Source organism: Phyllobates terribilis, unplaced genomic scaffold (genome assembly GCF_046119375.1).
Source record: "Phyllobates terribilis strain yellow unplaced genomic scaffold, ASM4611937v1 Scaffold_370__1_contigs__length_1879735, whole genome shotgun sequence".
In the NCBI taxonomy this organism is placed as follows: domain Eukaryota; kingdom Metazoa; phylum Chordata; class Amphibia; order Anura; family Dendrobatidae; genus Phyllobates; species Phyllobates terribilis.
This window is the reverse complement of record NW_027363130.1, coordinates 1824662-1852342: the sequence shown is the minus strand read 5'-3', so window position 1 is coordinate 1852342 and position 27681 is coordinate 1824662. Positions and strand designations below refer to the sequence as shown.

The following is a 27681-nucleotide window of genomic DNA, read 5'->3' as shown; positions in this document are numbered from 1 at the left end:
GCGGAGGGGACGGGGAAATCACTATCTCCATCTCCTCTGCTGCTGGCATTGGCGGGAATCGCACTGCACTCGGGTGGTATCTGAGTGCAGCGCGATGTTTCACACGCACCTGTAGATTATATGGGTGCGTGCGATCCGATCGGAGCTGGAAAACAAAACGCCGCTGAGCAGAGAATCCGAGGATTACTGGGTCCGGACGCAGTCTGGGGTTTTATCAAATTGAAGTGAGAGCGAGCCCTGACTGGGGAAACAGATGAACTTACTATAGATGTGGACCTGATGAGACTACTGGACTTACAGAACCTCCGGGAGCAGAGAAATCCTCATCACTGGAGAAAGCGGCCACTATGTGACGTCAGAGGGAGGAGGAGCCGGAGGAGCGACTGCGCCGGGATCATCTGCAGATCTGGGCGGGGCAATGACCCCTGAGGGGGAGGAGCTGCGGGGACGTCATCACTGTCACATGACCGCAGCCTCATCACAGCTCCTTCACCATTATAATAACTTTATAGTTTATAGAATCATTACAGTCTGTGAGGAAACACTGCGGAGCCAATCAGAGCAGAGACAACAGGCCGGGACAGATAGCTTCTGCGCGCTGCCTCCAACAACCAGCAGAGGGCAGCAACACAGAGACAGCGTGTGATCCTGACTATGAGACAGAGAGACGGCGGAGGGGGAGAGAGACACCACAGGAAGAGGCTGCTGCACTGAGAGCGGAGGACCTGTGGTGACGTCACCGTCATGTGATCAGGGGCGGGGCTCAGGAAAGGTAGAGACTACATACACCTGGGCTAAATGACGTCATACCCATGTGACTTGATGATGTCACCGGAAGGGGCGGGGCTCTGCTCTCTTGCTCTCTGCTGCTGAGACTGTGGTGATTACACCGAGGAGCCGAGGTGATTTGGGGGCGCAGATAAGTGGCTGTTCCTGTATAGAGGCTGCACAGGGAGCGGGGGGGATTCTGTAGGTGCGAGACTGCGTGGGTGAGGAGGGGGTCCTGTTACTTGCATGGAATCTCCCTGACCCCCTGCTGCTGGTGTAGTTACCACCGTGACCGTCCCCCGCTGGCGATGTGGTTACCATGGTGACCATCCCCCCCCCCCCACTGGCGGTGTAGTTACCATGGTGACCACCCCCCCCCCCCCCTTGCTGGCGGTGTAGTTACCATGGTGACCATCCCCCCGCTGGCGGTGTAGTTACCATGGTGACCATCCCCCCGCTGGCGGTGTAGTTACCATGGTGACCACCCCCCCCCCTTGCTGGCGCTGTAGTTACCACGGTGACCGTCCCCTGCTGGAGGTGTAGTTACCACGGTGACCGTCCTCCTACGAGGCTGATAATGAGCGGTCAGATCAGCGGAGGAGGCCGCGGTGGAGTTTGTGGCTTTTCCTCCAGATTCTTCCTGATAAATGTCGGATATTTGGGGCAGAATTCAGTGATTGTCGTTATATCGTCTCCTGTGATCTCCATCTTCTCCTTTATCATGAAGACGCCGGCAGGACGAGATCCCTCCAGCTGATCCAGTGCTCATCCCTCCTTCTCCTGAATGACCCCGAGGATGGACGAGGACGAGACCACCAGAAGATTATTACACTTCACCCTGGAGATCATCTCCCTGCTGAGCGGAGAGGTAACTCCTCTACATTTCTATCAGCTTTATTGTGTTATGTAACAAGTCCGACATCGGGAAGAGGAAATCCAGAAGAGGAGGAGAAGGATTCTTTACTGTAAGAGCAGTGATTGTGTGCAGCTCTCTGCCAGGAGGAGTTGTCATGGGGATTCCCTATAAGAGCTGTAGAGGGGCCTGGATGTCTGTCCTGAGTGTAATAATATTCCAGGTTATGGCCCCAGATTACTGGAGACGGTTATTGATCCCGGGATTTCTACTGATTGTCAGATCTGGAGTCGGGAAGGAATTCTTCTCCCTAAGTGTCTCTCTCCATACACAGGATTACACAATAGTGAGGAAGACACCGGGGGAGGGTGTGACTCCCATCATCCATCTCCAGGAGTCAGGAGGGCGGAGCCCGGGCCCCATCACAGACCCTCCCCAGCACCCCCCGATACATGAGAGGAAGAGGAAGATCCTAGAGCTCAGCAACAAGATGATTGAGCTGCTGAGCGGAGAGGTGACTGCTGGGACATTATACTGGACGGCACTGGAGGATTCTGGGTGATGAACGGAGAGGTGACTGCTGGGACATTATACAGAACAGCACTGGAGGATTCTGGGTGATGACCGGAGAGGTGACTGCTGGGACATTATACAGGACAGCACTGGAGGATTCTGGGTGATGACCGGAGAGGTGATTGCTGGGACATTATACAGAACAGCACTGGAGGATTCTGGGTGATGACCGGAGAGGTGATTGCTGGGACATTATACAGGGCAGCACTGGAGGATTCTGGGCGATGACCGGAGAGGTGACTGCTGGGACATTATACAGGACAGCACTGGAGGATTCTGGGTGATGAGCAGAGAGGTGACTGCTGGGACATTATACAGGAGAGCACTGGAGGATTCTGGGTGATGAGCAGAGAGGTGACTGCTGGGACATTATACAGGACAGCACTGGAGGATTCTGGGTGATGTCCGGAAAGGTGACTGCTGGGACATTATACAGGACGGCACTGGAGGATTCTGGGTGATGTCCGGAGAGGTGACTGCTGGGACATTATACAGGACGGCACTGGAGGATTCTGGGTGATGTCCGGAGAGGTGACTGCTGGGACATTATACAGGACGGCACTGGAGGATTCTGGGTGATGTCCGGAGAGGTGACTGCTGGGACATTATACAGGACGGCACTGAAGGATTCTGGGTGATGTCCGGAGAGGTGACTGCTGGGACATTATACAGGACGGCACTGGAGGATTCTGGGTGATGACCGGAGAGGTGACTGCTGGGACATTATACAGGACGGCACTGGAGGATTCTGGGTGATGAGCGGAGAAGTGACTGCTGGGACATTATACAGGACAGCACTGGAGGATTCTGGGTGATGACTGTGTCGTTGTTGTCAGGTTCCTATAAGGTGTCAGGACGTCGCTGTCTATCTCTCCATGGAGGAGTGGGAGTATCTAGAAGGACACCAGGATCGGTACCAGGAGGTGATGATGGAGGAGCTCCGGCCTCTTAAACCAGGTTCGCTGTAGATGACGTGTAATGATGAATCTCCCATTTTCGACTTTTCTCCTCTTTTTTTGCCTTGCACATGTGACTCTTGCGCTGATGTTCTCGCTCCCTCCCTGTCTCGTCTTCTCCTCTCCCCTCCCCCATCGCTCACACAGGAGAGTGATTGTCAGCAGAGTTTGATTTTAGATTCTGTGGATATATCAGCAGATTTCCGATTGTGTTTGGAGGACAATGAAGCCTCATAAGGCGACAGCAGAAGAAATATTAGGAAGATTCATCTCTTCATGACATAATGGCCGATCAGTAATGAGGGCTATGAAGGGTCGTTCCTCCTGAGCTTGTTGGGGTCTCAGGACTCCTGTTCTGGTGACTGATGGGGTCCTTTGTCCCCTGATCCGACGTCCCACACTGGGCGGTTACTCTGGTGACGTCCCTCCCCCGGTATCAGTATGGTACAATATAAGGGAGGGCCCTGCTCACAGTCTACATGTTAGGGGGGAATAGAAGGAGTTTTGTATCGGACACGACCAGAATAAGATGTTACACGTCTCTGAGGTCTCAGATTTGTAGTGATTTACATTTATTGTGCATTGTTCCTTACAGGGAACCTGTCTGGTTGGATATTGCCAATAACATGCACATATGGGGTTAATCTGCTGGTTAATAGCATTAGGGAGGTGCCCGGCCGCTGTACTGAGTGTGCGGCACCCGGAAGCCGCCGGCTTTCAGTCATGCAGGCGCCAACGCACCTACTGTCACCGTACGCAGCACTGAGCGGCGTCTGTAACTGCGCCCGGGACTGAGACTGGCAGCCGGCTCAGCAGTGCATCAGTACAGAGCGACCGTCACTCAGTGTCGGGGCACAGTTACAGCTGTCGCTCACAGTGGTGACTGTAGCTACACCTTCTTGATTCCTTGGGATTACAGTCTGGCCTATGCATTTTTTGTGAGGGTGGTAGTAGTGGCGAGGGACTGTTGTGTTCCTACACCCTGGCTCCCTGACAAAGACAAATGTCCCAATTCTCCTGTGCTGTGCGTGTGGTGCAGAACACTCACGTGTTGGTCGCAGATCTCTGCCGTCTTCGGTTTTCCTCTTCAGTAACCGCCGCACACACGATAGGGGACTTCCACTCCGTTTTATAAAAAAGAACTTTACTTAACAGTCCAACTTCACCATGAGGGAACACGCAGTATTGGGCGCATCCTTTTCCAGGTGCACAGTTCATTGCACAGCATATGTTAATATTCACCGTCTGTTTCTCCTGAGATGTCCCTTCCATAGTGCACCTCTTTGGCCTCTGAGACCCTCGCAGTTTTTAGAGTCCCGTTCCATTTCCTCTGTACTATTCCCCGTCTGACTTCCCCTTCTGGGAAGATTTTGAGACAAGTTACTCTGCTGACTCCTGTGGACCGTAGGCCCCGAACATTAAGGGAAAGTCGTTTTAGAGTTCCTAACGTTCCTCTGCTGCTGGTCGGACCGGGTTTCTGTGCCCCCTGGACCTCCAGCTACTGCTCTGTCACATCCCTCCCTCAGAACTAACTGACTGGAAAAACCGTTACTCCGCCCTCGCCTAATCTCCTCCCCTTTTGACTGGGCCAATCACCAATCCTCCTTCGGTTGCTGGGCAGACTTCCCCGTTACTCCCCTGCTGCAGTCACTAAACCTCCTGGTAACTACCCCGGCTCCTCCTGCTCTGCAGCTATTGCTAAACACAGTAACTGTTTCTATCCTAAACTATTGCGTTCACCACTACACTGTACCCAATTCCTAATAATAATAATACGTTTCATTTATATAGTGCCAACATATTCCGCAGCACTTTACAATTAAGCGGGGACATGTACAGACAATAAATTCAATACAAGGTAAGACAGTTTAAACAGTTACATTAGGAGCGAGGGTCCGGCCGCTCACACGCTTACATTCTACAAGGGAATGGGGGGACACAGTAGGTGAAAAGTGCTTGTTATTTCAGGTCTGACAATTATAATAAATAGGGATTTTCATATAAAGCTGCATGATCCGGTCATCAGCCCGTATGTATAAGTGCAATAATCAAGTATCGAGTGCAGTTATCTTGTGCATGGAGGGTGTGGAGACAGATGAATAGTAGGGAGCAGATTCTGAATAATATTTAGAAGGAGGGGACAAGGGAAAGTTGGTTTACTGAGTTGTTGAGGTGGTCGGCTTGTTTAAAGAGATGGGTTTTTAAAGCGCACTTGAAGACATGGGGGCTAGGCATCAGTCAGATCGTCAGGGGTAGAGCATTCCAGAGAACTGGCGCAGCACGAGAGAAGTCTTGGAGACGGAGGTGCGAGGTTCAGATTATGAGGGATGTTAGTCTTAGGTTATTTGTAGAACGGAGGGCACGTGTAGGGCGATAGGCAGAGATGAGAGAAGAGATGTAAGGCGGTACAGAACTGTGGAGAACTTTGTGGGTGAGAGTGATGAGTTTATATTGGACCCTGTAGCGAATGGGCAACCAGTGTAATGACTGGCACAAGATGGAAGCATCGGTGAAGCGGCTGGACAGAAATACGACCCTGGCTGCCACAGTCAGGACGGATTGGAGAGGAGAAAGTTTGGTAAGCGGAAGACCAATCAGAAGAGAGTTGCAGTAGTCCAAACGAGAGTAAATAAGAGCGACAGTAAGAGTTTTAGCAGTTTCAAAGGTGAGAAAAGGTCGGATTCTGGAGATGTTTTTAAGATGCAGGTGACAAGAGCGAGTGAGTGATCGGATATAGGGAGTAAAGGAAAGGTTAGTGTCGAAGATATGACCCCAAGGCAGCGGCCGTGCTGCTTGGGAGTTATGGTTGAACCCTCCAAGGTAATTTTGATGTTAGGCAGAGTTGGGTTAGTAGAGGGGAGAAACACGAGGAGTTCAGTTTTGGAGAGATTCAGTTTAAGATAGAGGGAGGACATGATGTTAGAGACAGCAGACAGACAGTCCTTGGTATTTTGTATTAGGGTAGGGGTGATGTCAGGGGAAGAACTGTATAATTGGGTGTCTTCAGCATAGAGATGACACTGAAACCCAAGTCTGCTGATTGTTTGTCCAAAAGGGGCAGTGTATAGAGAGAAGAGGAGGGGGCCTAGGACTGAGCCCTGCGGAACTCCTACTATAAGGGGATGAGGAGAGGAAGAGGAGCCGGCAAAAGATACAGTGAAGGAGGGTCAGAGAGGTAGAAGAACCAGGAGAGAATGGTTTCCTTGAGGCCTATAGAGTGGAGCATAGTGAGGAGGAGCTGGTGATCCACAGTGTCAAATGTGGCAGAGAGATCCAGGAGAATCAGCAGGGAGCAGTGACCTTTGGATTTAGCTGTTAGTAGATCATTAGAGACTTTAGTGAGGGCAGTTTCAGTGGAGTGGAGCGGAAATCAGATTGTAGAGGGTCGAGGAGTTATCTGAGAGATAGCCGATTAGACGGGAGTGGACCAAGCGTTCCAGGAGTTTAGAGATGTAAGGAAGATTAGAGACAGGTCTGTAGTTAGCAGTGCAGTTCTGGTCCAGGGATGGCTATTTAAGTAAAGGGGTTATGATGGCATGTTTAAATGAGGGAAAGATACCTGAAGAAAGAGAGAGGTTAAATATTTTAGTCAGGTGAGTGGTGATCACCGGTGAGAGAGACTGCAGCAGATGTGAAGGAATGGGGTCACTGTTGCTGGTTGTAGGTCGAGAAGAAATGAGAAGCTGAGTAACTTCTTCTTCTGTGACAGGCTCAAAGATGGCTAGTGAGCTTGAAGTGCAGCAGGGAAGGGGATCCAGGCACTGAGGAGTTTGGGCTGAGATGTCCTGATGGATGTGGTTGATTTTTTCTAGGAAATAAGTGGCCAGATCCTCACCGCTGAGGCTGGTGGTAGCAGGCTGTGCATTAGGTTTTAGGAGGCAGTTTAAGGTTTCAAAAAGTCATTTTGGATTGTTGGATAGTGAAGTGATGAGGGGGGTGAAGTAGGATTGTTTGGCCATATGAAGGGCAGAGTTATAGGTTTTGAGCATGAATTTATAGTGGATGAAGTCCTCTGCTAAAAGAGATTTCCTTCACTGCCGCTCAGCACACCTAGAGCAACGCTGAAGAAAACGTATTTGCATTGTGTGCCAGGGCTGCCGTTGTCTGTGTCGGGTCTTTCTGCGTGTAGAAGGTGCTGCTTCATCTAGGGTTCTCTTCACTGTATTATTGTAGTGTGACAATGGCAAGTCTAGACAGGAGATGGGGGCTGAAGATGTGTGGAGATTGTCCATAAGCTGCTGGGTATTAATGGCACGTGTTTTCCTATAAGTGTGGTAAGTGGGGGGTGTCCCGGGTGAGGAGACAGTTCTTGACAGAGAAGGAAAGAAGGTTGTGGTCTGAGAGCAGGAGAGGGGAGTTAGTAAAGTCATGCAGCGAGCATAGACGGAAGAAAACCAGGTCCAGAGTATTCCCATCTTCATGTGTAGGAGAGTTAGTAACCTATGAGAGGCAGATTGGGAGAGGAGATCATTGATGGGGATGTTAAAGTCTCCCATGATGAGGGTGGGGATGTCACAGGATAGAAAGTGAGGAAGCCAGGTGGCAAAGTGATCCAGGAACTGGCGGGAGGGGCCTGGAGGGCGATACACAACCACCACTCACAGGGAGAAGGGTTTGAAGAGTCTGACGGTGTGGACTTCAAAGGAAGGCAACATAAGTGAGTGAACCGGGGTGGGGGTGACCTGGAAAGCACATTGCGGTGAAAGGAGCAAACCAACACCTCCACCCTGTCTATTCTCAGGTCTGGCCATATGTGAAAATTTCAATCCACCAAATGAGAGAGCAGCAGCTGCGGTGGTGTCTGAATGCTGGATCCAGATTTTTGTAATAGCCAGAAGGTGAAGGGAATTGCTGAGGAAAAAATTGTGAATGTAAGTTAGTTTGTTACACACAGACCGTGCGTTCCAGAGAGCACAATGAAAGCAATAGGAGAGGGAAAGCACTGAATGTTACTAAGATTAGCAGGGTTTCTATATGCAGCTGGAGGAGAGTATATGCTAGTGCAGGGAGGCCCAGGGTTGGGGGAGATGTCGCCAGCAACTAGGAGAAGGAGAGAAAAAGAGAGAGAGCAGGTGGTGCAATGATTTGTATGAACGTTTTGAGTGCTGTATGGAGGTAGTGGATGGTTTGGAGTGGGTGAGAAATGTCAGTAGAGCCTCAGAGTTATACAAGAGAGAGGGGAGAAGGGAGGGGTGGATATGGAGAGAGTGCATAGAATGTGTTAAAAGGCGGACGAGATGTGAGAAAGCAGAAGTTAAAACAAGTAAGAGGCAGATTGCTATGACTAATGCATAATGCAATACAACTGACTAAGAAGCAGCATGTTTGTATGAATATCTTATGCACCTTACCTGTCTCATGCCCTGTCCAACTGCCTTGGTATAACTGCTTAATAAAAGCACTTTAAGGTATTGCACTTAGTCTGTTGCACGCGTGACCCAACATGCTTGCTATCCTGAGCCAGAGCTGAATATATATGAATTGAAATGTCTGCTAACATGCAGCACCTAATCTAATACTCTATCTATATATACTCACCCTATAACTAACACATCAGACATTAGGTCACATACATACTCATATATAAACACAGGGTACAGCAATATGTGCAGAAAGAGGGAAGAGGCGCATGACCGTCCTGGTCTCCCTCTTACACATTTCCTCCCCCTTGATATTAATATCTCACTCCTCTGCTACGTGTTATCTCTTCTGAAATCTGCATTGTATTTCCATGTTACTTGCAATGCTCTGCAGCTAATCACTGGTATATACACTGCTCAAAAAAATAAAGGGAACACTTAACAGAATATAACTCCAAGTGAATGAAACTTCTGTGAAATCAAACTGTCCACTTAGGAAGCAACACTGATTGACAATCAATTTCACATGCTGTTGTGCAAATTGAATAGACAATAGATGGAAATTATTGGCAATTATCAAGACACCCTCAATAAAGGAGTGGTTCTGCAGGTGGGGACCACAGACCACATCTCAGTACCAATGCTTTCTGGCTGATGTTTTGGTCACTTTTGAACATGTAAACCTGCCACCGTTTCACTCAGGTGCGCCAGTTACGTTGCCTTCAAAAGCCTTTGCCTTCACCCAGGCTTGCATTGTACAGAGCCTCCTGCTCTGCCGCTTAGCAAACAAACCACTGACACACCCAAACCTTTGCTGAAGGTTTTTTAATGGATTCTGTGGCCATGAGCCACTTGTAAGACTCGGCTGGAGGGAGTGGACCGCCCCACTGCCACCTGCAGATCACTCCCAAAATAAAAGCCCACGCTGGGTTTTCTTAAGTCCAAACTTTACTTTTATTTTGCTCTGCAACCACAGGTGTTTCTGTGATTCCAGTGCACTCCAGCGGGTTCAATGTGCCTCTATGCGCATCCTAGGGTATACATACCGTCCCTCGCATATAATTCCCCTCACTGCCTCACGACTGTAGTAAATAGATAAAAACTGTTACGGGTCCGGGTGGTGGAACCTCTGTGCCGCGGTGCAAGGAGGGAGGAGGGACCCAGAGGGGCGTAACTAAGTATCAACCCGAACCGACACTGGTCGGATGTCGGCTAACAACTCCGTGACCAGGGAGGATCCGGACAGAGGGACCAGGTGCTACTCTGGGGACGACCTTGTAAGAGATCAGGTGGCTCCCACGGGTCAGATGGCTAGGACTGACCGGTATGATGGATGGATACAGCAATCAGGCTGAAGTCTCTGGTATAGCTGACAGGTGGTCACGGTACGTGACAGCAGAGCAGGTAGTAGTCTCTAAGTTTACCAGGCGGGTGGTCACGGCAAGTGACGGCAGGAGCCTCCAGGTAGGCTATCAGGTGGTCACGGCAAGTGACGGCCAAGCAGGGTAAAGTCTCTAGGCTAGCAGGCAGGTGGTCATCACGGCAAGTGATGGCAGAGCCTCCAGGTAGGCTAGCAGGTAACAGACGGGTAACAGGCGAGCACTCCCAGGTGAGCGGGTTAGCAAGCACGGCAGGTAGCAGGCAGGTGCTTCCTGGTAAGCAGGTGGACTTGCCCATAGACAGACTGGCGGATGACCGGAGACAGACTGTCGGGCTGGAGAGTAGACAAGCTGGCAGACAGGACTGGTAGTCAGGCTGGCAACGGGACCTGAGGGCTGAAGCAGAGGTAAGTATACTTGTGCAACAACTTTTGCTCGGACACCTCCATTTTGGAGGAGGTGCCTTATATATGGGAGGTCCTCCGGCAATTGGCCGGGGACTCCTTAGGACGGCGCACGCGGCCCCTGTAAGAGAGAGGGAGCGCGCGCCCTAAGCACAGTGCCCGGGAAGGAGCGCGCGCCGGCCGCTGCAGGAAGAGGAGCGCTGGAGGACGCCGCGCGGGGAGGTGAGAGGGACGGCGTCTCTGCCTGGCAGGAGGCAGAGACGCCGATGCTACAAAAACCTGTGATCCCAATGTATTACCTGTGACAATACAGCTTTTCTTCTCAGTTATTCCAGACGATTAGATTTGTTCAATCAAGAGGAATGGCATTTATAGAAGGGCCGGATGATTTTCTCACAGTGAATGTCATTGTAGGTTAAAATAATTGATAAAGAATGTAGAACTTGTGGAGACCGGTTGGACTTGATGGACCTGAGTCTTATTTAAACCTATATAACTATGTATTCAAGGGGTTAACCGCAAAGGTCAGAGTTTAAGCGCCGATCGCTGCAGGTACAGGTAGATGCTGGATATTGGGAAGGGATTAAATACTTTATAGGAAAATAAAAAAAAGATCTTCAGCTCACCTGGCCCAGCTTGCCCAGTCCTCCTTTCCATGATCTCGGTGCTCGGAATTAGTCCATCCCCATCTGGGAGAAAAATCTTCAGTGAAAGCTAAAAATAGTATTCCAGCACACGATGTAGAAAAATTAAAAAAAGCCTTTATTTAATCCATCGTTAAAAAATACAATTCCAACAGAAATAAAAGCGTGTGTAGGCTTACGCGTTTCGGATCATATTTGACCCTTAGTCATAGCATAAAGTACTGAATAAATGTTGCACTTTTCAAGGAAAAACTGTCAAGGGAAACTGCCAAGGGTAAAGGCCCCATCACACTAAGCGATGCAGCAGCGATCCCGACAACGATACGACCTGTCAGGGATCGTTGCTGCATCGCTAATACATCGCTGGTGAGCTGTCAAACAGGCAGGCTCACTAGCGATCAGGGGAGCAGCGATATCGTGGAAAGAATCGTTCCACGATGTCCTGCTCCCGTTACCAGCCTGCTGCTGAAGCAGGAGCAGGCTGGTAACTATGGTAAACATCGGGTTACTAAGTGCGCGTGTGCCCCTAGTAACCCGCTGTTTACCTTGGATACTACTCTGCTATGGTGCGCGGGAGGTTACCGTTCACCTTAGCAGAGTCGTATCCATGATAAACATCGGGTTACTAGGGGCACACGCGCACTTAGTAACCCAATGTTTATCATGAATATTACTCTGCTAAGGTGAACGGTAACCTCCCGCGCACCATAGCAGAGTGGTATCCAAGGTAAAAAGCGGGTTACTAAGTGCGCGCGTGCCCCTAGTAACCCGATGTTTACCATGGATACCAGCCAGATCGTTGGTCCTGCTGGTCACACACAGCGATGTGTGCTGGCCAGCGGGAGGCCAACGACCAAAAAATGGTCCAGGACACTTTGCAGCAATCAGCGACCTCACAGCAGGGGCCTGATCGCTGCAAAGTGTTACACATAGCGACATCGCTGGTGAGTCACCAAAACCGTGACACAGCAGCGATCTCGCTAGCGATATCGCTATGTGAGACGGGGGCTTAAGACCCCCCAAAATCAGCTGTGATATCAGCATCACTAATTCAAGGCTAGCAGTGATCTAAACACTAGTTTAACCCTATAGTACATTCATCCTCTACAAACATATAACAGTGTGAACTGTCACTTAGTAATGCACTAATTATTTGATCACTTATTGCACTAATTATTTGATCACTTATTACCCAAGTTTTTTATATATGTGAATTCATTGAATAAACAATTGATACACTATTTAAATATATATGTAACAATAAGAGCTTCTAAAGATATCTAACATTTGATTTCAAGGGCATACTTTTCCCAAAAGAAAGGTCAGGCAGATTTAAGACACAACATGCAACAATTGGAGAAACTCCTGTCTACACACCTGAGAACCTGGTGGGATCATACCATGTTTGAAAAATATGTAGAAAATTTGATGATTCCCAGAGGACTAAGAATAAAAAAACAGTCTACTGTTCAATTTGATGAAGTTTTCCAAAAAGAATGGAATGACATTTTGACGGGATGTTCCCTTAATCTTATGGAGCTTCTTATAGATTATGAACAAAGAAAAGTGAAAGAGCTGGATCTAAAAATCAAAGAAATAGAAAATTCTTTGACAGAATTTTTAGACAATGCCACATATAAGAAGCTGAGGTCTGACATTATGGACAGATTGGAAAAATTAGAGGATACTATTGTTGAGAATAAACAAAAAAAAATATGAAAGAGATGTTAAAGATTATGAGACCGGACATGTGTATGACTGGTGACCCCCGCAAAGACCCTATAGAAATCCTAGATCTCCAAAGAAACCAAAATCAATTTTAAAAGGTCAAAGTGGCAATAAGATCCCAGGCAGTGGAGGGACACCACGAGTCACTTTTAGCTCCTCTGAACCAGAAACGACAGATGGGGAAACGGAAGAAGATGAAAATGATTGTTATGGTTTAGGAGAAGGATCTAGTGGGGCAAAAAACGGTGTAGCTCCAAACCCAGATCCAAATCAAAATCCTGCAGGAGAGCGGGGCGTAAGCACAGATCTAAAACACAAGAAACACAACTACAGGACGAGATACCGCAAATAAATCAGTTTACGGTCCTAAATCAATCTGCATGTATCCTTACGAACAATGAATTGAAAATATTGCGCAAAGGGCTTAACTTTGTGCCAAAGGACAATGGTGACTTTTTTTCTACAATCTTGGATGTCAACAAATTTGTGAGAAGACTGACTATCAGGAAACATTTTTTTGACCAGGATCAATCAGCTGCTGAAACTAATCCTTCTTTTTTGCCAGTTAATGAGTATGCAGGACTTTCGTTTAAAGAACAAGTTACCCTGACAGAACTTAATTCCTTATCTGATTTTTCACAAAGGGACAATCTTGTTGGTGATAAGTGTTGTTTCTAAAGTGCCAAACATTTATCCCTTACAATCAAGAGCCCCCATTATGGATGAGTTTCAGCTTTCTGTGGAACGGGAATTAAAATCTATATTTTCTAATTGTAATAAGGGGGATAATCTATCTAAGGGAGAAAGACAAGCACTAAAAAGTATACAAAACAACCCAAACATTGTAGTGAAGAATGCTGATAAGGGGGGATCAGTGGTAATATTGGATAAGACCCTATATGTAAGAGAGGTTAATAATATTTTAAATGACAGCCACTCATACAGAAAAATTGATGGGGATCCAACCCGAACTATAGAGGAAAAATTGGGGAAAATCCTACAAGAGGGGGTAGATTTAGGTATTCTTAATTTAAAACAAAAAGAATTCCTATTACCAGAAAATCCCCAAATTCCTATTTTTTCATGCCCTACCAAAAACTCATAAAGGGCTTTTTCCTCCTCCATTTAGGCCTATAGTGTCGGGTGTGGATTCACTATTGGAAAGACTAGGTTCCTGGCTAGATGGGAGACTGCAACCATTGGTAGTTATGTCACCCAGCTATTTGAAAGACAGCAAACATGTACTATCAGTAATGCTAAATCAGAACTGGGATGAAAATCTCATGTGGATTACCTGTGATGTAAAAACATTATATTCTTGCATTCCACATGGTTTAGCTATGCAAGCATTGACAGATCAACTAAACACATACTCCAATTATTCTGATGTAATGAAAGAATTTATTCTGGATGTCACTCTATTTTTGCTTCAGAATAATTACTTTAAATTCTCCCACCAGTTCTATGTACAGTGTCAGGGATGTTCCATGGGAGCCAAATTCTCCCCGTCCCTGGCAAATCTGTACATGAACTGGTGGGAGTCCAAATTTATCTACTCTGAATCTAACCCTTTTTCAGACTGCATAGAACAATACCTGCGTTTTATAGATGACATTTTGGTAGTGTGGAAAGGATCAGATGATTTAGTCCCTGGTTTTAATGATTACATTAATGATAATGATTTAAATCTGTCTTTTACAGTAGATACCAATAGAGATACCATTTCCTTTCTGGATATACAGCTGAGTGGAGATAGGTTGAATAGGAAAGTAGACTGTCAGCTCTTCCGCAAAAAAATCTCAGGAAATTCTATTTTGTTTCCAGTCAACACCCACAACATGTAATCAGGAATATCCCCACCGGGGAGTTTATCAGAGCTCGGAGGTGTTGTACTGGTCATAGTATATATAAGGAAGAATGTGACAACATTAAAAAGAGACTCCAGCACAGGGGCTATAATCATAAAACCATTGAAAAAGCTGAAATAAAAGCTAATGAAAAAAGCAGAGATCACTATCTACTCCAGACAAAAAAATCAGACCGGAAAGATTTCTCTAAAGAAATTATCTTCTCCACCAGATATCATAGCAATTATTATAAAGTAATTAATGTTGTTCGAAAACATCTACCATTATTAACTACTGACAGTACCCTTAGAGAAATTCTAAAAAATGGTTGTAAATTTGTTCCAAAAAAATCCCTGACAATAGGAAATCTCCCCGAGTGACCTCCGAGAAAATACAGGTAACGTAGGTCACACATGGTTGTCCACTAAGGGCTCATTCAGATGCGGGCAGAAGTCATGCGGTTTATGCAAATTCATGATAAATAATAACAAGTCTGTCATAAGTAATGAGGGTCAAGTGTTTAATCTGAAGACTTTCATGAACTCTGCCGCTGACCACTGTGTCTATATCATTTTTTGCACAATATGCAGAAAACAATATGTGGGATCTACAAGCCGTAGTGTAAGAAAAAGACTGTCGGAGCACATTTATGACATTAATAATGTCACTACCCGCAGTCTCTCGGGGGCTTCCAAACATTTTTTGTATGAACACAAGGGGGATTTAAGTAGCCTGCGAGTAAGTGCTTTGGAATTTGTTTCTGCTCCCCGGCGAGGTGGAGATAGGGTTAAATTACTCCAGATGACTGAAGCTCGATGGATTCTAAAACTAAATACCAGACACCCAGCAGGACTAAATCTAAAACATGAATTGATGTATCTATATTAAAAATTTTGGGACAAATTGAGGCATTTAACAAATGGAAATACATTTGTTTCTTTTTTTTTTTTCAAGACAGAGGGAAAAAAAAGGGACAAAAAAACAAAAAAAAAATAAATAAAAAAAAACATAGGAGAAAAAATTGTATTTTTTATTTTTGTGATTAATCTAGGGGACTCTATAACTAATAGTATACAAAATAAAACATGCTAATTACGTTTTGTAATAATTTCCAGCCATTTTCATATGGTTTTAAAGTGGAGAAGTTTTTTGTTTTTTTTTGTTTTTCTTTTGGGAAAAGTATGCCCTTGAAATCAAATGTTAGATATCTTTAGAAGCTCTTATTGTTACATATATATTTAAATAGTGCATCAATTGTTTATTCAATGAATTCACATATATAAAAAACTTGGGTAATAAGTGATCAAATAATTAGTGCATTACTAAGTGACAGTTCACATTGTTATGTGTTTGTAGAGGATGAATGTACTATAGGGTTAAACTAGTGTTTAGATCACTGCTAGCCTTGAATTAGTGATGCTGATATCACAGCTGATTTTGGGGGGTCTTACCCTTGGCAGCTTCCCTTGACTGTTTTTCCTTGAAAAGTGCAACATTTATTCAGTACTTTATGCTATGACTAAGGGTCAAATATGATCCGAAACGCGTAAGCCTACACACGCTTTTATTTCTGTTGGAATTGTATTTTTTAACGATGGATTAAATAAAGGCTTTTTTTAATTTTTCTACATCGTGTGCTGGAATACTATTTTTTGCTTTCACTTTATAGGAAAATGTATATTTTATTAGAACAGATGTTTTTCGGTCATCCCATCTGAAAATAACTATAAAGTGAAGACCCCGATGGGCTCATACTGGGACCCCCTCACATAGACTCCTCGGGTGCTATTATTTTCAACAATAAAGAGGTTAAATAGCCGGAGGTTTACTTATTTCTAGTTCTCAGAAGGAAAAAATCTCCTCAGTCGACCCCCCCATGGGGAATCGGCATCTGTCCCTTATTCATTATCCTGTGACTATGACATAAATCTGTGTTGGGAATCCTCCTATAATCCATGTGGTGACGGCTCGGAGGACCTGCTTCTCCCGCTGCTCAGTGACTGGGCTTCTGTGCACTGCTGATCACCATTATTGGCGTCCCTTCATTTTTTTCATGGCCTGTACAATATCTTCAGAAATAATGAAAGTTACAGTATATCCTTAGGATTTTTTTAATTGGTGGTCCAAAGTAATACAACAATAGAACATTGTTTAACCTCCTTGTGGCAATTTCAAAGAAGAAACCAAATAAGCAGCATGTGCAGCAATAAAGGCCCCCCTAAACCCCTAATTAATACTTGGCAGAAAAACAAGAACCTCCTCCAGCGGTAGCCAAAAATATAAAAAGAGAAGTTTATTGATCACATTAGAAACTGTAGTAGCAAGTCACCAAAAGAGATCCATAGATATTCTATTGTATTTTCTGCTGTTTGTCTCCACGTCCGAGACTGGGACGGCTCCGCGCGCTGCCTTACAGATGAAGACTGCTAATCAACGGTGGGTGAGCTGACTATTCCTTTACCCCATTCCACTCTGTTCTTCAAGTAATTAATACTTGGTTGCCCACCCTTTGGCATTGCTGACAGCCTCCACACGTTTCTTGTAGCCATCTATAAGCTTCTTGCACTTCTCAGCTGGGATTTTCTCCCACTCTTCCTTTGCAGTTTGTTCGAGCTTTTGAATGTTTCCAGGGTTCTTTTTCCCAACGGCAGATTTCAGCTCACCCCAAAGATTTTCAGTGGGATTGAGGTCTGGACTCATTGCTGGCCATTATAAAACAGTCCATGTTTTTTCTTTTTCAACCCTTTCCTGTGTACTTTCGGATGTGTGCTTTGGGTCATTGTCTTGCTGGAGGACCCATGATCTTTGACTGAAACTAAATTTTCTTTCACTGGGTAGGACATTTCGCTCTAAAACCTCTTGATAATGCTCTGATTTCATGATTCCTGTGATATGGTCAAGGCCTCCAGTACCAGATGCTGCAATGCAACCCCACAGCATTGTGGATCCTCCACCATGCTTAAGTGTTGGTAAGGTTTTCTTTCCTTATATAACCTTCATTGCGCCGTCTGTAAACAAACTGTTGCTTTGCATTGCCAAAAAGCTCTATTTTTGTTTCATCTGTCCACAGAACATTTTCCCAGAAGGATTGAGGCTTGTCAAGGTACTCTTTGGCAAAGATCAGTCATTCCTTTTTATGTCTTTTATTCAGCAATGGTTTCTTCCTTGGCCTTCGGACATAAAGTTCTCCTTGGTTTAGTGTGCGGCGAATGGTACTTGTTGAAACCATGACCCCAGACTATTCCAGGTTGGCCTTCAGGTCTTTGGATGTTTGACATGATGTTTTTTTTCCACTATTTCCACCAATCTTTGAAGACCTCTTTTGCCAATTTTCCTCTTTCCAGGGAGGTTCTTGACTGTTCCATGCTTGGCAAACTTATTAATGACATTGCGCCCTGTTGAAACTGGGATACCAAGGTTTTTGGAGATGGCCTTCTACCCTTTGGAAGTCTTGTGTTTGCTAATAGCAGTTCTGATGTCCTCAAGCAGCTCCTTTGTCTAATCCATTGTGACAAAGGAACGGGGCCTACCATGTGGCTTTTTAAAACTCTGAAGTCATCATTCATTGGCTAATTCTTGTCACATGGGCACTGACAATCACAGGAGAATCTCTTTTGTGATTTACCACAGGCGAGTCAAAATGTGTTTCCATACTAAATTAAGGTAAAGGTGGAAATACCAGTGACACAGAAAGCTTTAGATTTTTCTATTTTTCCCTCCCATTGTTTTTTGTTTTAAATTATCATTTGCTCTTTTGTATTTAACATGAGTCTCTATACAAAAAAACCTGTTTCACTTTATTCATTTTTTTCAGGAGATATTCCACATTATGTACTTAAAGCGCACCTGTCAGCAGGATTGTGCTTAGTAAACTTCATAGACTGTCAGGTAGGCGACATTACACTGATTAAAATTATACCTTTTTTGATGAAATCCGTCCTGTGGTTCTTGTGTAATCTTTACTTTCAGTTTGGAGATAATGATATGCTCGTGCTCCAGGGCGACCTGTGGGGGGCGCTCTATCTGGTGCTCTGATTACATATTCACCTGTATGCTCTTATGGCAGCTCACTGTGCCTTCACTGACCTGCCTCCTATTTTACCTAGCCACACACTACTAGATGCATTATGTAAAATAGGAGGCAGGTCAGTGAACGATAAGTGAGCTGTCATAAGAGCATACAGATGAATATGTAAGCAGAAACCCAGATAGAGCGCCCCCCATAGGCTGCCCCGGAAAACGAGCATATCATTATTTCCAAACTGAAAGTAAAGATTACACAAGAACCACAAGACGGATTTCATCAACCAAGTTATCCGCTGTCTAGCACTCTGAAAATGGTGGAGGCCCACAAAGCAGGAGGAGGCTATGAGCAAAGCGTTTTCAAGTTGCCCTTTCCTCGGTTCAAAATGTAATAAAGAAATGGCAGTTAACAGAAACAGTGGAGGGCAAGATAAGGTCTGGAAGACCAAGCAAATTTTCAGTAGGATTGCTAGAGAGGCAAATCAGAACCCCCGCCTGACTGCAAAAGACCTTCAGAAAGATTTAGCAGACTCTGGAGTTGTGGTACATTGTTGTACTGTTCAGAGACACCTGCACAAATATGGCCTTCATGGAAGAGTCATCAGAAGAAAACCTCTCCTGCGACCTCACCATGAAATTCAGCGTCAGAAGTATGCAAAAGTACATCTAAGAAAGTCTGATGCATTTTGGAAACAAGTCTTGTGGACCGATGAGGTTAAAATAGAGCAATGATCAAAGTTGTGTGGAGAAAAAAGGGCACAGAATTTTAGAAAAAGAACATCTCGCCAACCATTAAGCATGGTGGTGGATAAATCCTGCTTTGGGGTTGTGTTGCAGCCAATGGCACAGGGAACGGGTAGGGGGAAGAATGGATTCCATGAAATTTCAGCAAATTCTTGATGCAAGCATAACAGCATCTGCAAAAAAGCTGGAGGTGAAAAGAGGATGGCAAATGATAATGATACTACTAAACACACGTCAAAAGGTGCAAGCTGAAGGTTTTACAATGGCCCTCATAGTCCCCTGATTTGAACATCATTGAAAATCTGTGGCTAGACCTCAAAATAACAGACGATGCAAGATGACCCAAGAATCTCACAGAACTGGAAGAATTCTCCAAAGAAGAATGAATGCATGAAAATCCCTCAAACAAGAATTGAAAGACTATTGTCTGGCTACAAAAAGCATTTACAAGCTGTGATACTTTCAAAAGGGGGCGCTACTAGCTACTAACCTTGCCGGGTGCCAACACTTTTTTGCATTTGCCCATTTTCCCTTATTGATTTTTTTTTTTAAATGTAAAAGATGAAAATATATATAATTTATTATTTATTGTTTTGCCTAAAATACAAAGGAAATGTCATCTTTAACTTTAGGCTGTTTAGAGATTATTTCATCTTCAACTTAACTGTTCACAATAACAGTAATTTTGACCATTGGTGCCCAAACTTTTACATGTCACTGTATTCTGTCACTATGTGTCTCCCACAGATGGACTCATGGAAAGAAATCCACCAGAGAGATGTCCCCGTCCTCTGTATCCCCAGGACTGTCCAGAGAAGAATCACAACATCCCGGAGGATCATCAGGTAGACGGTGCTGAGCCCTGTACCGGATCTGTATATGGGGGGACATTTCTGATCGAGGTCATAGATGTCACAGATTTTGGTGGTTTCTTGTATTGTGCTGATTGTTACATCTGATATATCAGGAGGAAGATCCGACTAAGAATAAAGAGGAGGACGAGACAGAAGAAGAAGCGATGACGAGGGGGGATCAGCCGTGTGTGAGTGACGGGAAGGAGGAGATTCCTGTAGATATTTCCACAGGTGTGTAATAATGACCGTCGTGTGATGATGACGATGATGACCGGCATATGACGATGACGATTGGCATGTGACTATGATTAGCGGCGTGTGATGATGATGACTGGCGTATGATGATGATGATTGGCATGTGATTATGATTAGCGGCGTGTGATTATGATGACTGGCTTATGACGATGATGATTGGCATGTGACTATGCTAAGCGGCGTGTGATGATGACCGGTGTGTGATATTGTATGAAGTCTCCGGTGCAGTGAAGCTTTATCCGCCGTCCACATCACAGCAGAAGCGTCCGGTGATGGCGCGGCTGCTCCTGTACAGAGTCCGGTTGCGCACCGATGAATAACTGGGCCGCATTCACACCTCTTCTTAATGATTTAATAAGCACATTTTTATTTTTCCTAATTGTGTTTTTTAATATTACTTCCATCTTTTATTTTCATATTATTCTTGCACAAGTCTCATGCTGCCATATAAATGACTGAGCTTGCGATTCGGACAGAACCCCGGGGGAATATTCCGTATAATGAGGCTCTGTGGACGCCGTCTGGCCTATGATCCAGTGATGTCCATCTTTTTCAGCGTGCATAAAAGCGCAGTCGACCAGAGGCTAGACGGAGTCCAGTGTAACTCTGCTGCCTCATTATTCTGAATGGATCCCTCGGGGGTGTCATCTGAATCATATATTTTGTAGATTTAGATGGAAACCCCGATGTACAGTGGGTACGGAAAGTATTCAGACCCTTTAAATTTTTCACTCTCTGTTTTATTGCAGCTATTCAGTAAGTTCTAAAAAGTTCATTTATTTTTCTCATTATAGTACACTCTGCACCCCATCTTGACTGAAAAAAACAAGAAATGTAGAAATTTTTGCAAATTTATTAAAAAAGAAAAACTGAAATATCACATGGGCATAAGTATTCAGACCCCTTGCTCAGTATTGAGTAGAAGCACCTTTTTGAGCTAGTACAGCCATGAGTCTTCTTGGGAATGATGCAACAAGTTTTTCACAACTGGATTTAGGGATCCTCTGCCATTCTTCCTTACAGATCCTCTCCAGTTCCATCAGGTTGGATGGTGAACGTTGGTGGACAGCCATTTTCAGGTCTCTCCAGAGATGCTCAATTGGGTTTAGGTCAGGGCTCTGGCTGGGCCAGTCAAGAATGGTCACAGAGTTGTTCTGAAGCCACTCCTTTTGTCATTTTAGCTGTGTGCTTAGGGTCACTATCTTGTTGGAAGGTGAAACTTCGGCCAAGTCCGAGGTCCAGAGCACTCTGGAAGAGGTTTTCATCCAGGATATCTCTGTACTTGGCTGCATTCATGTTTCCTTCATTTGCAACCAGTCATCCTGTCCATGCAGCTGAAAAATACCCCCATAGCATGATGCTGCCACCACCATGTTTCACTGTAGGGATTGTATTGGGCAGGTCATGAGCAGTGCCTGGTTTTCTCCGGTTAGAATTATCACCAAAAAGTTCTATCTTCGTCTCATCAGACCAGAGAATCTTACTTCTCATAATCTGTGAGTCCTTCATGTGTTTTTGAGCAAACTCTATGTGGGCTTTCATATGTCTTGCACTGAGTAGATCCTTCCATCTGGCCACTGTTCCATAAAGGCCCGACTGGTGGAGGGCTGCAGTGATCGTTGACTTTTGTGAGCTTTCTCCCATCTCCCTACTGCATTGCTGGAGCTCAGCCACAGTGATCTTGGGGTTTTTCTTTACCTCTCCTACCAAGGCTCTTCTCCCACGATTGCTCAGTTTGGCTGGACGGCCAGGTCTAGAAAGACTTCTGGTGGTCCCAAACTTCTTCCATTTAAGGATTATGAAGGCCACTGTGCTCTTAGGAACCTTGAGTAATGCAGAAATTCTTTTGTAACCTTGGCTAGATCTGTGCCTTTCCACAATTCTGTCTCTGAGCTCCTTGGGCAGTTCCTTTGAGCTCATGATTCTCATTTGGTCTGACATGCACTGTGAGCCGTGAGGTCTTATTTAGACAGGTGTGTGTCTTTCCAAATCAAGTCCTATAAGTTTAATTAAACACAGCTGGACTCCAATGAAGGAGTAGAACCATCTCAAGGAGGATCACAAGGAAATGGACAGCATGTGACTTAAATATGAGTGTCTGAGCAAAGGGTCTGAATACTTATGACCATGTGATATTTCAGTTTTTCTTTTTTAATAAATTTGCAAAATTGTCTGCATTTCTGCTTTTTTTTCAGTCAAGATGGGGTGCAGAGTGTACTTCAATGAGAAAAATAAATGAACTTTTTAGAATTTACCAAATGGCTGCAATGAAACAAAGAGTGAAAAATGTAAAGGGGTCTGAATACTTCCCGTACCCACTGTAAGTGTTCAGCGTACAGCACAGGATAAATATGATCCAAAATGTTCTGTACCCCAAAATGCCACCATTAAGAGCTTCTACTCAACCCACAAAAAACAAGTCCCCACTCGGGTTCATCATCTGTAAACAGTAATATAGGGGGTGTCCATATTACTGGTAGCACAAAGGCTCTGGAAAAGTGACTTGGCTCCCACTTAAAGAAATCCAGTGACATCTGCGCTCCCAAATCCAAATGCCCCCTCCTCCTGGGCCCCACCGTGTGCAGTTACCATCCACATGTTTGGCATTACTGTAGCGTGGAGAGACAATTTATTTCTCCAGAAAGCACTAGCTGGGAATCATGTACTGGGCGCTACAACGTAAGGGCACTACAATGTACCGGACACTACAATGTACTGGCCACTATAATGAAATATTTGCATTTTCACTTCACAACATCCATTACTGCTCGTTTCTGGAAAGCACCCATGGAGTCAAATTCATCACTACACCTGTAGATACATTTCCATAGGGGTGTAATTTCCAAACTGGTGTCACTTGAGGGGGGATTCTGCTCTTCTGCCACTTAGGGGCTTTGTATATGGAGTCTGCAAACTGTTCTACTAAAGTTTGTTCTCCAAGATTCAAATAGTGCTCCGTCCCTCCCGAGTCTCACCGTATGGCTAAGCAGTACTGTACAGCCACATATGGGGTATTGCCCCGTTCAGCTGAAATTGTATAAAATTATGTGGTCATTTTTACCCATTTTCCCTTGTGAAAATGTAAAATCTGGGGCTAAAATAATATTATAGTGGTAAAAATGTAATTTTTTTTTTCTTCACCGTTCAATTGTATAACATTTTGTGAATCACAATTACCTTGCATTCATTGGGAAAGTGCGCGGTGGATGCTGGATGTGACGCACGGTGAAACCCCACCCACAGCCCGGCATCCACCGCGGGGATCGCATCACCAAGTCACGCCTCATTTGACGTGACATCAGGGGAAGCAAGAGCCGGCTGAGGCCGGGGGTCGCGTGATGCCGGTGAGTGGCCAGCGATAGCGCCGCTCACAGGCAATAAAGACAAAGCTAGGTAATTAAATAAAATCTTCTCTCAATGGGTTAATTACATTGGGGGCATTTTTAATAGTAGTGGACAACTTCTTTAATTACGTGGACACTTTTCTATATTAAGGCCACGATATGAAGCTTGAGAGAGTGAAATGGCACTGGAGGTACATTAAGGGAACCGGTCATCAGTAATTACCACTTAAAGAGCTATTTGCCATCTAATCTCTGCCACCCCTGACTTGTGCCAATGTCACCAGTTTATAAGTGTCATTCACTTTACCTGTCATTGTGTTAATGTTATGGCATGTAGTTGTCCTCCTTATTACCGGTACTTTCACTGACGAGGGTCTTCATTGTGAGCGCCATAAAAAACATTTAAAAATCCTTTTTGTGTTGTTGAAAAAATCACATGTAATCTATCTTTCCTCCTTACAGGAAATCCTTGTGAGAATAACGGGTTATCACTAAATTGTAAAAAAGAAGATATCATGAAGCACTCTAATGGAGAAAACCTCATCACCCTTCCTGCACCTCCTGGACTTCACAGCACTTCACTTTCTTATAATCCTCCTAATCATGAGGAATCATCTCCTGAGCAATCTCACATTGTTACCAAAAGTCCAGGGGGCAAAGTGGATTCAAGATTTCAGTGTGACAAGCAATTTACAAAAAGCTCAGATTTTTTAACACACAGAAAAAACAAAGGTAAAAAGCCATACTCCTGTTCAGAATGTGGGAAATGCTTTACATATAAATCACAATTTGTTAGACATGAGAGAAATCACACAGGAGAAAAGCCGTATTCATGTTCAAAATGTGGAAAGTCCTTCACAGGTAAAGGAAGTCTTATTATACATCAGAGAATTCACACAGGAGAGAAGCCATTTTCTTGTTCAGAATGTGCGAAATGTTTTAAAAGTAAATCAGAGCTGGTTTTACATCAAAGAAATCACACCGGGGAGAAACCGTTTTCATGTTTACAATGTGAAAAATGCTTTACAGGTAAATCAGATCTTGTTAAACATCAGAGAAGTCACACAGGAGAGAAGCCGTATTCATGTTCAGAATGTGGAAAGTCGTTCACGAATAACTGGAGTCTTATTACACATCAGAGAATTCACACAGGAGAGAAGCCATATTCATGTACAGAATGTGGGAAGTCCTTTATAGATAAAGGCAATCTTATTACACATCAGAGAATTCACACAGGAGAGAAGCCATATTCGTGTTCAGAATGTGGGAAATGCTTTACAAATAAAGGGAATCTTATTAGACATCAGAGAAATCACACAGGAGAAAAAACATTTTCATGTTCACTATGTGAGAAGTCCTTCACAAATAAACGGAATCTTAGTAGACATCAGAGCATTCATACTGGAAAGTCGCCATATTCATGCTCAGAATGTGGGAAGTGTTTTAGTTATAAATCACATCTTGTTAAACATCACAGAATTCACACAGGAGAGAAGCCGTATTCATGTTCAGAATGTGGGAAATCTTTTATGCGTAAATCAATTCTTGCTGCACATAACAGAATTCACACAGGAGAAAAGCCATTTTCTTGTTCAGAATGTGGGAAATGTTTTAAAAGTAAATCAGAACTTGTTATACATCAAAGAATTCACACAGGAGAAAAGCCATTTTCTTGTTCAGAATGTGGGAAATGCTTTACAGGTAAAGGGAATCTTATTACACATCGGAAAATTCACACAGGAGAGAAGCCGTATTCATGCTCATTCTGTGAGAAATGCTTTACAAAAAAAACTTATCTTGTGCAGCATGAGAGAAGTCACACAGGAGAGAAGCCGTATTCATGTTCAGAATGTGGGAAATCTTTTATACATAAATCACACCTTGTAAAACATGAGAGAAGTCAAATGGGAAAGAAAGTGTAATTATGCTCACTGTGTTATATAAAGTTTAATAAGCATTGTTCAGCATAAATGAGTACACCCCCTTTAATGAGTAAGATTTTATTTAATAGCTCACTGAACACAAGATCAATTTCTAAAATTTTGCCAACACTAAGTTTCATAGAACATTTTTTTGTAATCAAAACATGAAAGTAAGGGTAATAATATAACTCTCATTACAAAATCTTCAGTTTTACTCAAATTAGTTGATGCAAAAATGAGTACACCCCACATCAAAAGCTACTACATCTATTATTTTGTATGGCCTCCATAATTTTAAAGGACGGCACCAAGTTTTCTAGGCCTGGAATGAACAAGTTAGTGACAATACTACATCTATCTTTATTCTCTTTTTCGATAACGAGCTCTTAGAGGCTGGATGGAGCGATGACAACTTGTCTCTACAGAATTCCCCATAGGTGTTTGGTTGGGTTCAGATCAGGAGACACTTGGCCACTGAATCACTGTCACCCTGTTCTTCAGAAATGTAACAGTGGCCTACCAAGGGAACAGAGTGATGGCAGCATCTTTTCTGTCACTATAGAGCAGAACATCTGTGAATTCAAGATCCCATCAATGAAATGTAGCTACTCATGCAGCCGCACATAAGGACACGGCCACCACCAGGTCTCACTGTAGACTCCATGCGTTCTCATTGTATTCCTCACTTCTTCAATGTCATACAGTTTTGAAGCCATCAGTTCCAAAAAAAAACATTTATCTTGGTCTCATCACTCCAGAGTATAAAGTCCCAGGAATCTTCATGTGTTTCCGCATGTGTCCTGGCAGATTGTAGGGCGGCTTTTTTGTGTATGGGATTTAGGAGAGGCTTTTTATGTGGACAACACCCATGTCTGCCATTCCTCTATAGAAAAATATGTCTGCTTTCAGCTCATCTCTCAATGCTTGGATGAAAAATCACAGTTGGGAAGGAATGGACGGGACAAAGAAAGTTACTGATAATCCAGCACTTGTTTTCCAGTGTGAATAAAACCAAAAACTTATTGAACAAATCAAATTAAAATCATAGAAACATTAAAAAACAGATAGGAGCAAAACATCTCTGCGTTTCTACCTGGTATTTGTGTTCAGTTCTTCTTCATGACATAATAAATAACCAGTAACCGGCTTCTTATACACATCATAGTGTCTAATGCACAGCGGAGACCCCCAGACCCAAATGGACATGTGCAAGTATGTCTACATTACCCCTATGGATGATCATATGTCCACAACAAAAAGCATCCGTGCAATAGAAGAATGAAGTGTCTGCATCTATAATGTGTATATTATGTATAATTACTATAAAAGAGGGAAAAACACAATTCAGTAAATGGATACAAGGTCTGAACGAAGCTTTATATCACTGGGGAATCTGGAGTCCAATTCCAGAATCCACAAGGCTTCTCGGGGGTGTACTTTTTATACCAATCTCCCCCCTTAGCTGGTCTGGTGACATATTCAATACCCACAACTGTAAAGTGATTAATTCCTATTGTGTTGTATGAGATGTTGTGATGCTGCAGATGTATTACGTGTTGTGGGGCCAAGAACGTCCCTAACGTGTCCCCCAATGCGGTGACGTAAGGGTCTGACCGTGCCCCCCACATATTGCAGCAGACAAGCTTCACATTGTATGGTGTCAATGACGTGTGGAGCTACAACTAATGAGATGTCGGATATTATAGGGTTTATTATGGTTAGTAGATGCAGACATTTTTGCTTTGTGCACAGACTTGCACAAACCACATTTATTTCTCCCACATTCAATGAAACCTTTGGTGTTTGTCCTCCACGTGTCAGTTGTCTTTCTTGTTGCTGGATCCTTGTCATTGTATAACATAGGTAAATGTTTTCTGGTAATATTCACTATATTATAGGAATCTTCTCTGCAGCCAGTATTGAATGTATCTCTAGACTGATGGATGTTTCCTTCTTTGTGAGTTTTCGGTAATGTATGAAATATTGGACATTGTGGGTGATTTTCCTTTAATCGTTCTATTTGTTTG

At 44.2% G+C, this 27681-nt stretch overlaps 1 protein-coding gene across 4 annotated transcripts; it reads left to right on the top strand.

The window, feature by feature from the left end:
* Window positions 1-436: 436 nt before the first annotated feature.
* On the top strand, window positions 437-25716 carry LOC141223144 (uncharacterized). 4 transcript variants are annotated; one of them, XM_073666763.1, is made up of 7 exons: window positions 437-772; window positions 1496-1636; window positions 1956-2135; window positions 3031-3151; window positions 20027-20124; window positions 20247-20364; window positions 24195-25716. In XM_073666763.1, exons 2-7 carry the CDS (start codon window positions 1553-1555, stop codon window positions 25652-25654), a joined length of 2061 nt encoding a protein of 686 aa, XP_073522864.1. In that variant the 5' UTR covers window positions 437-772; window positions 1496-1552; the 3' UTR covers window positions 25655-25716. The 4 variants fall into 4 exon arrangements, with proteins under 4 accessions (XP_073522864.1, XP_073522867.1, XP_073522863.1 ...); XM_073666762.1 differs by having other exon boundaries at window positions 769-902; XM_073666766.1 differs by lacking the exons at window positions 1496-1636; window positions 1956-2135; window positions 3031-3151 and having other exon boundaries at window positions 754-772.
* The last annotated feature ends 1965 nt before the right edge of the window (window positions 25717-27681 follow it).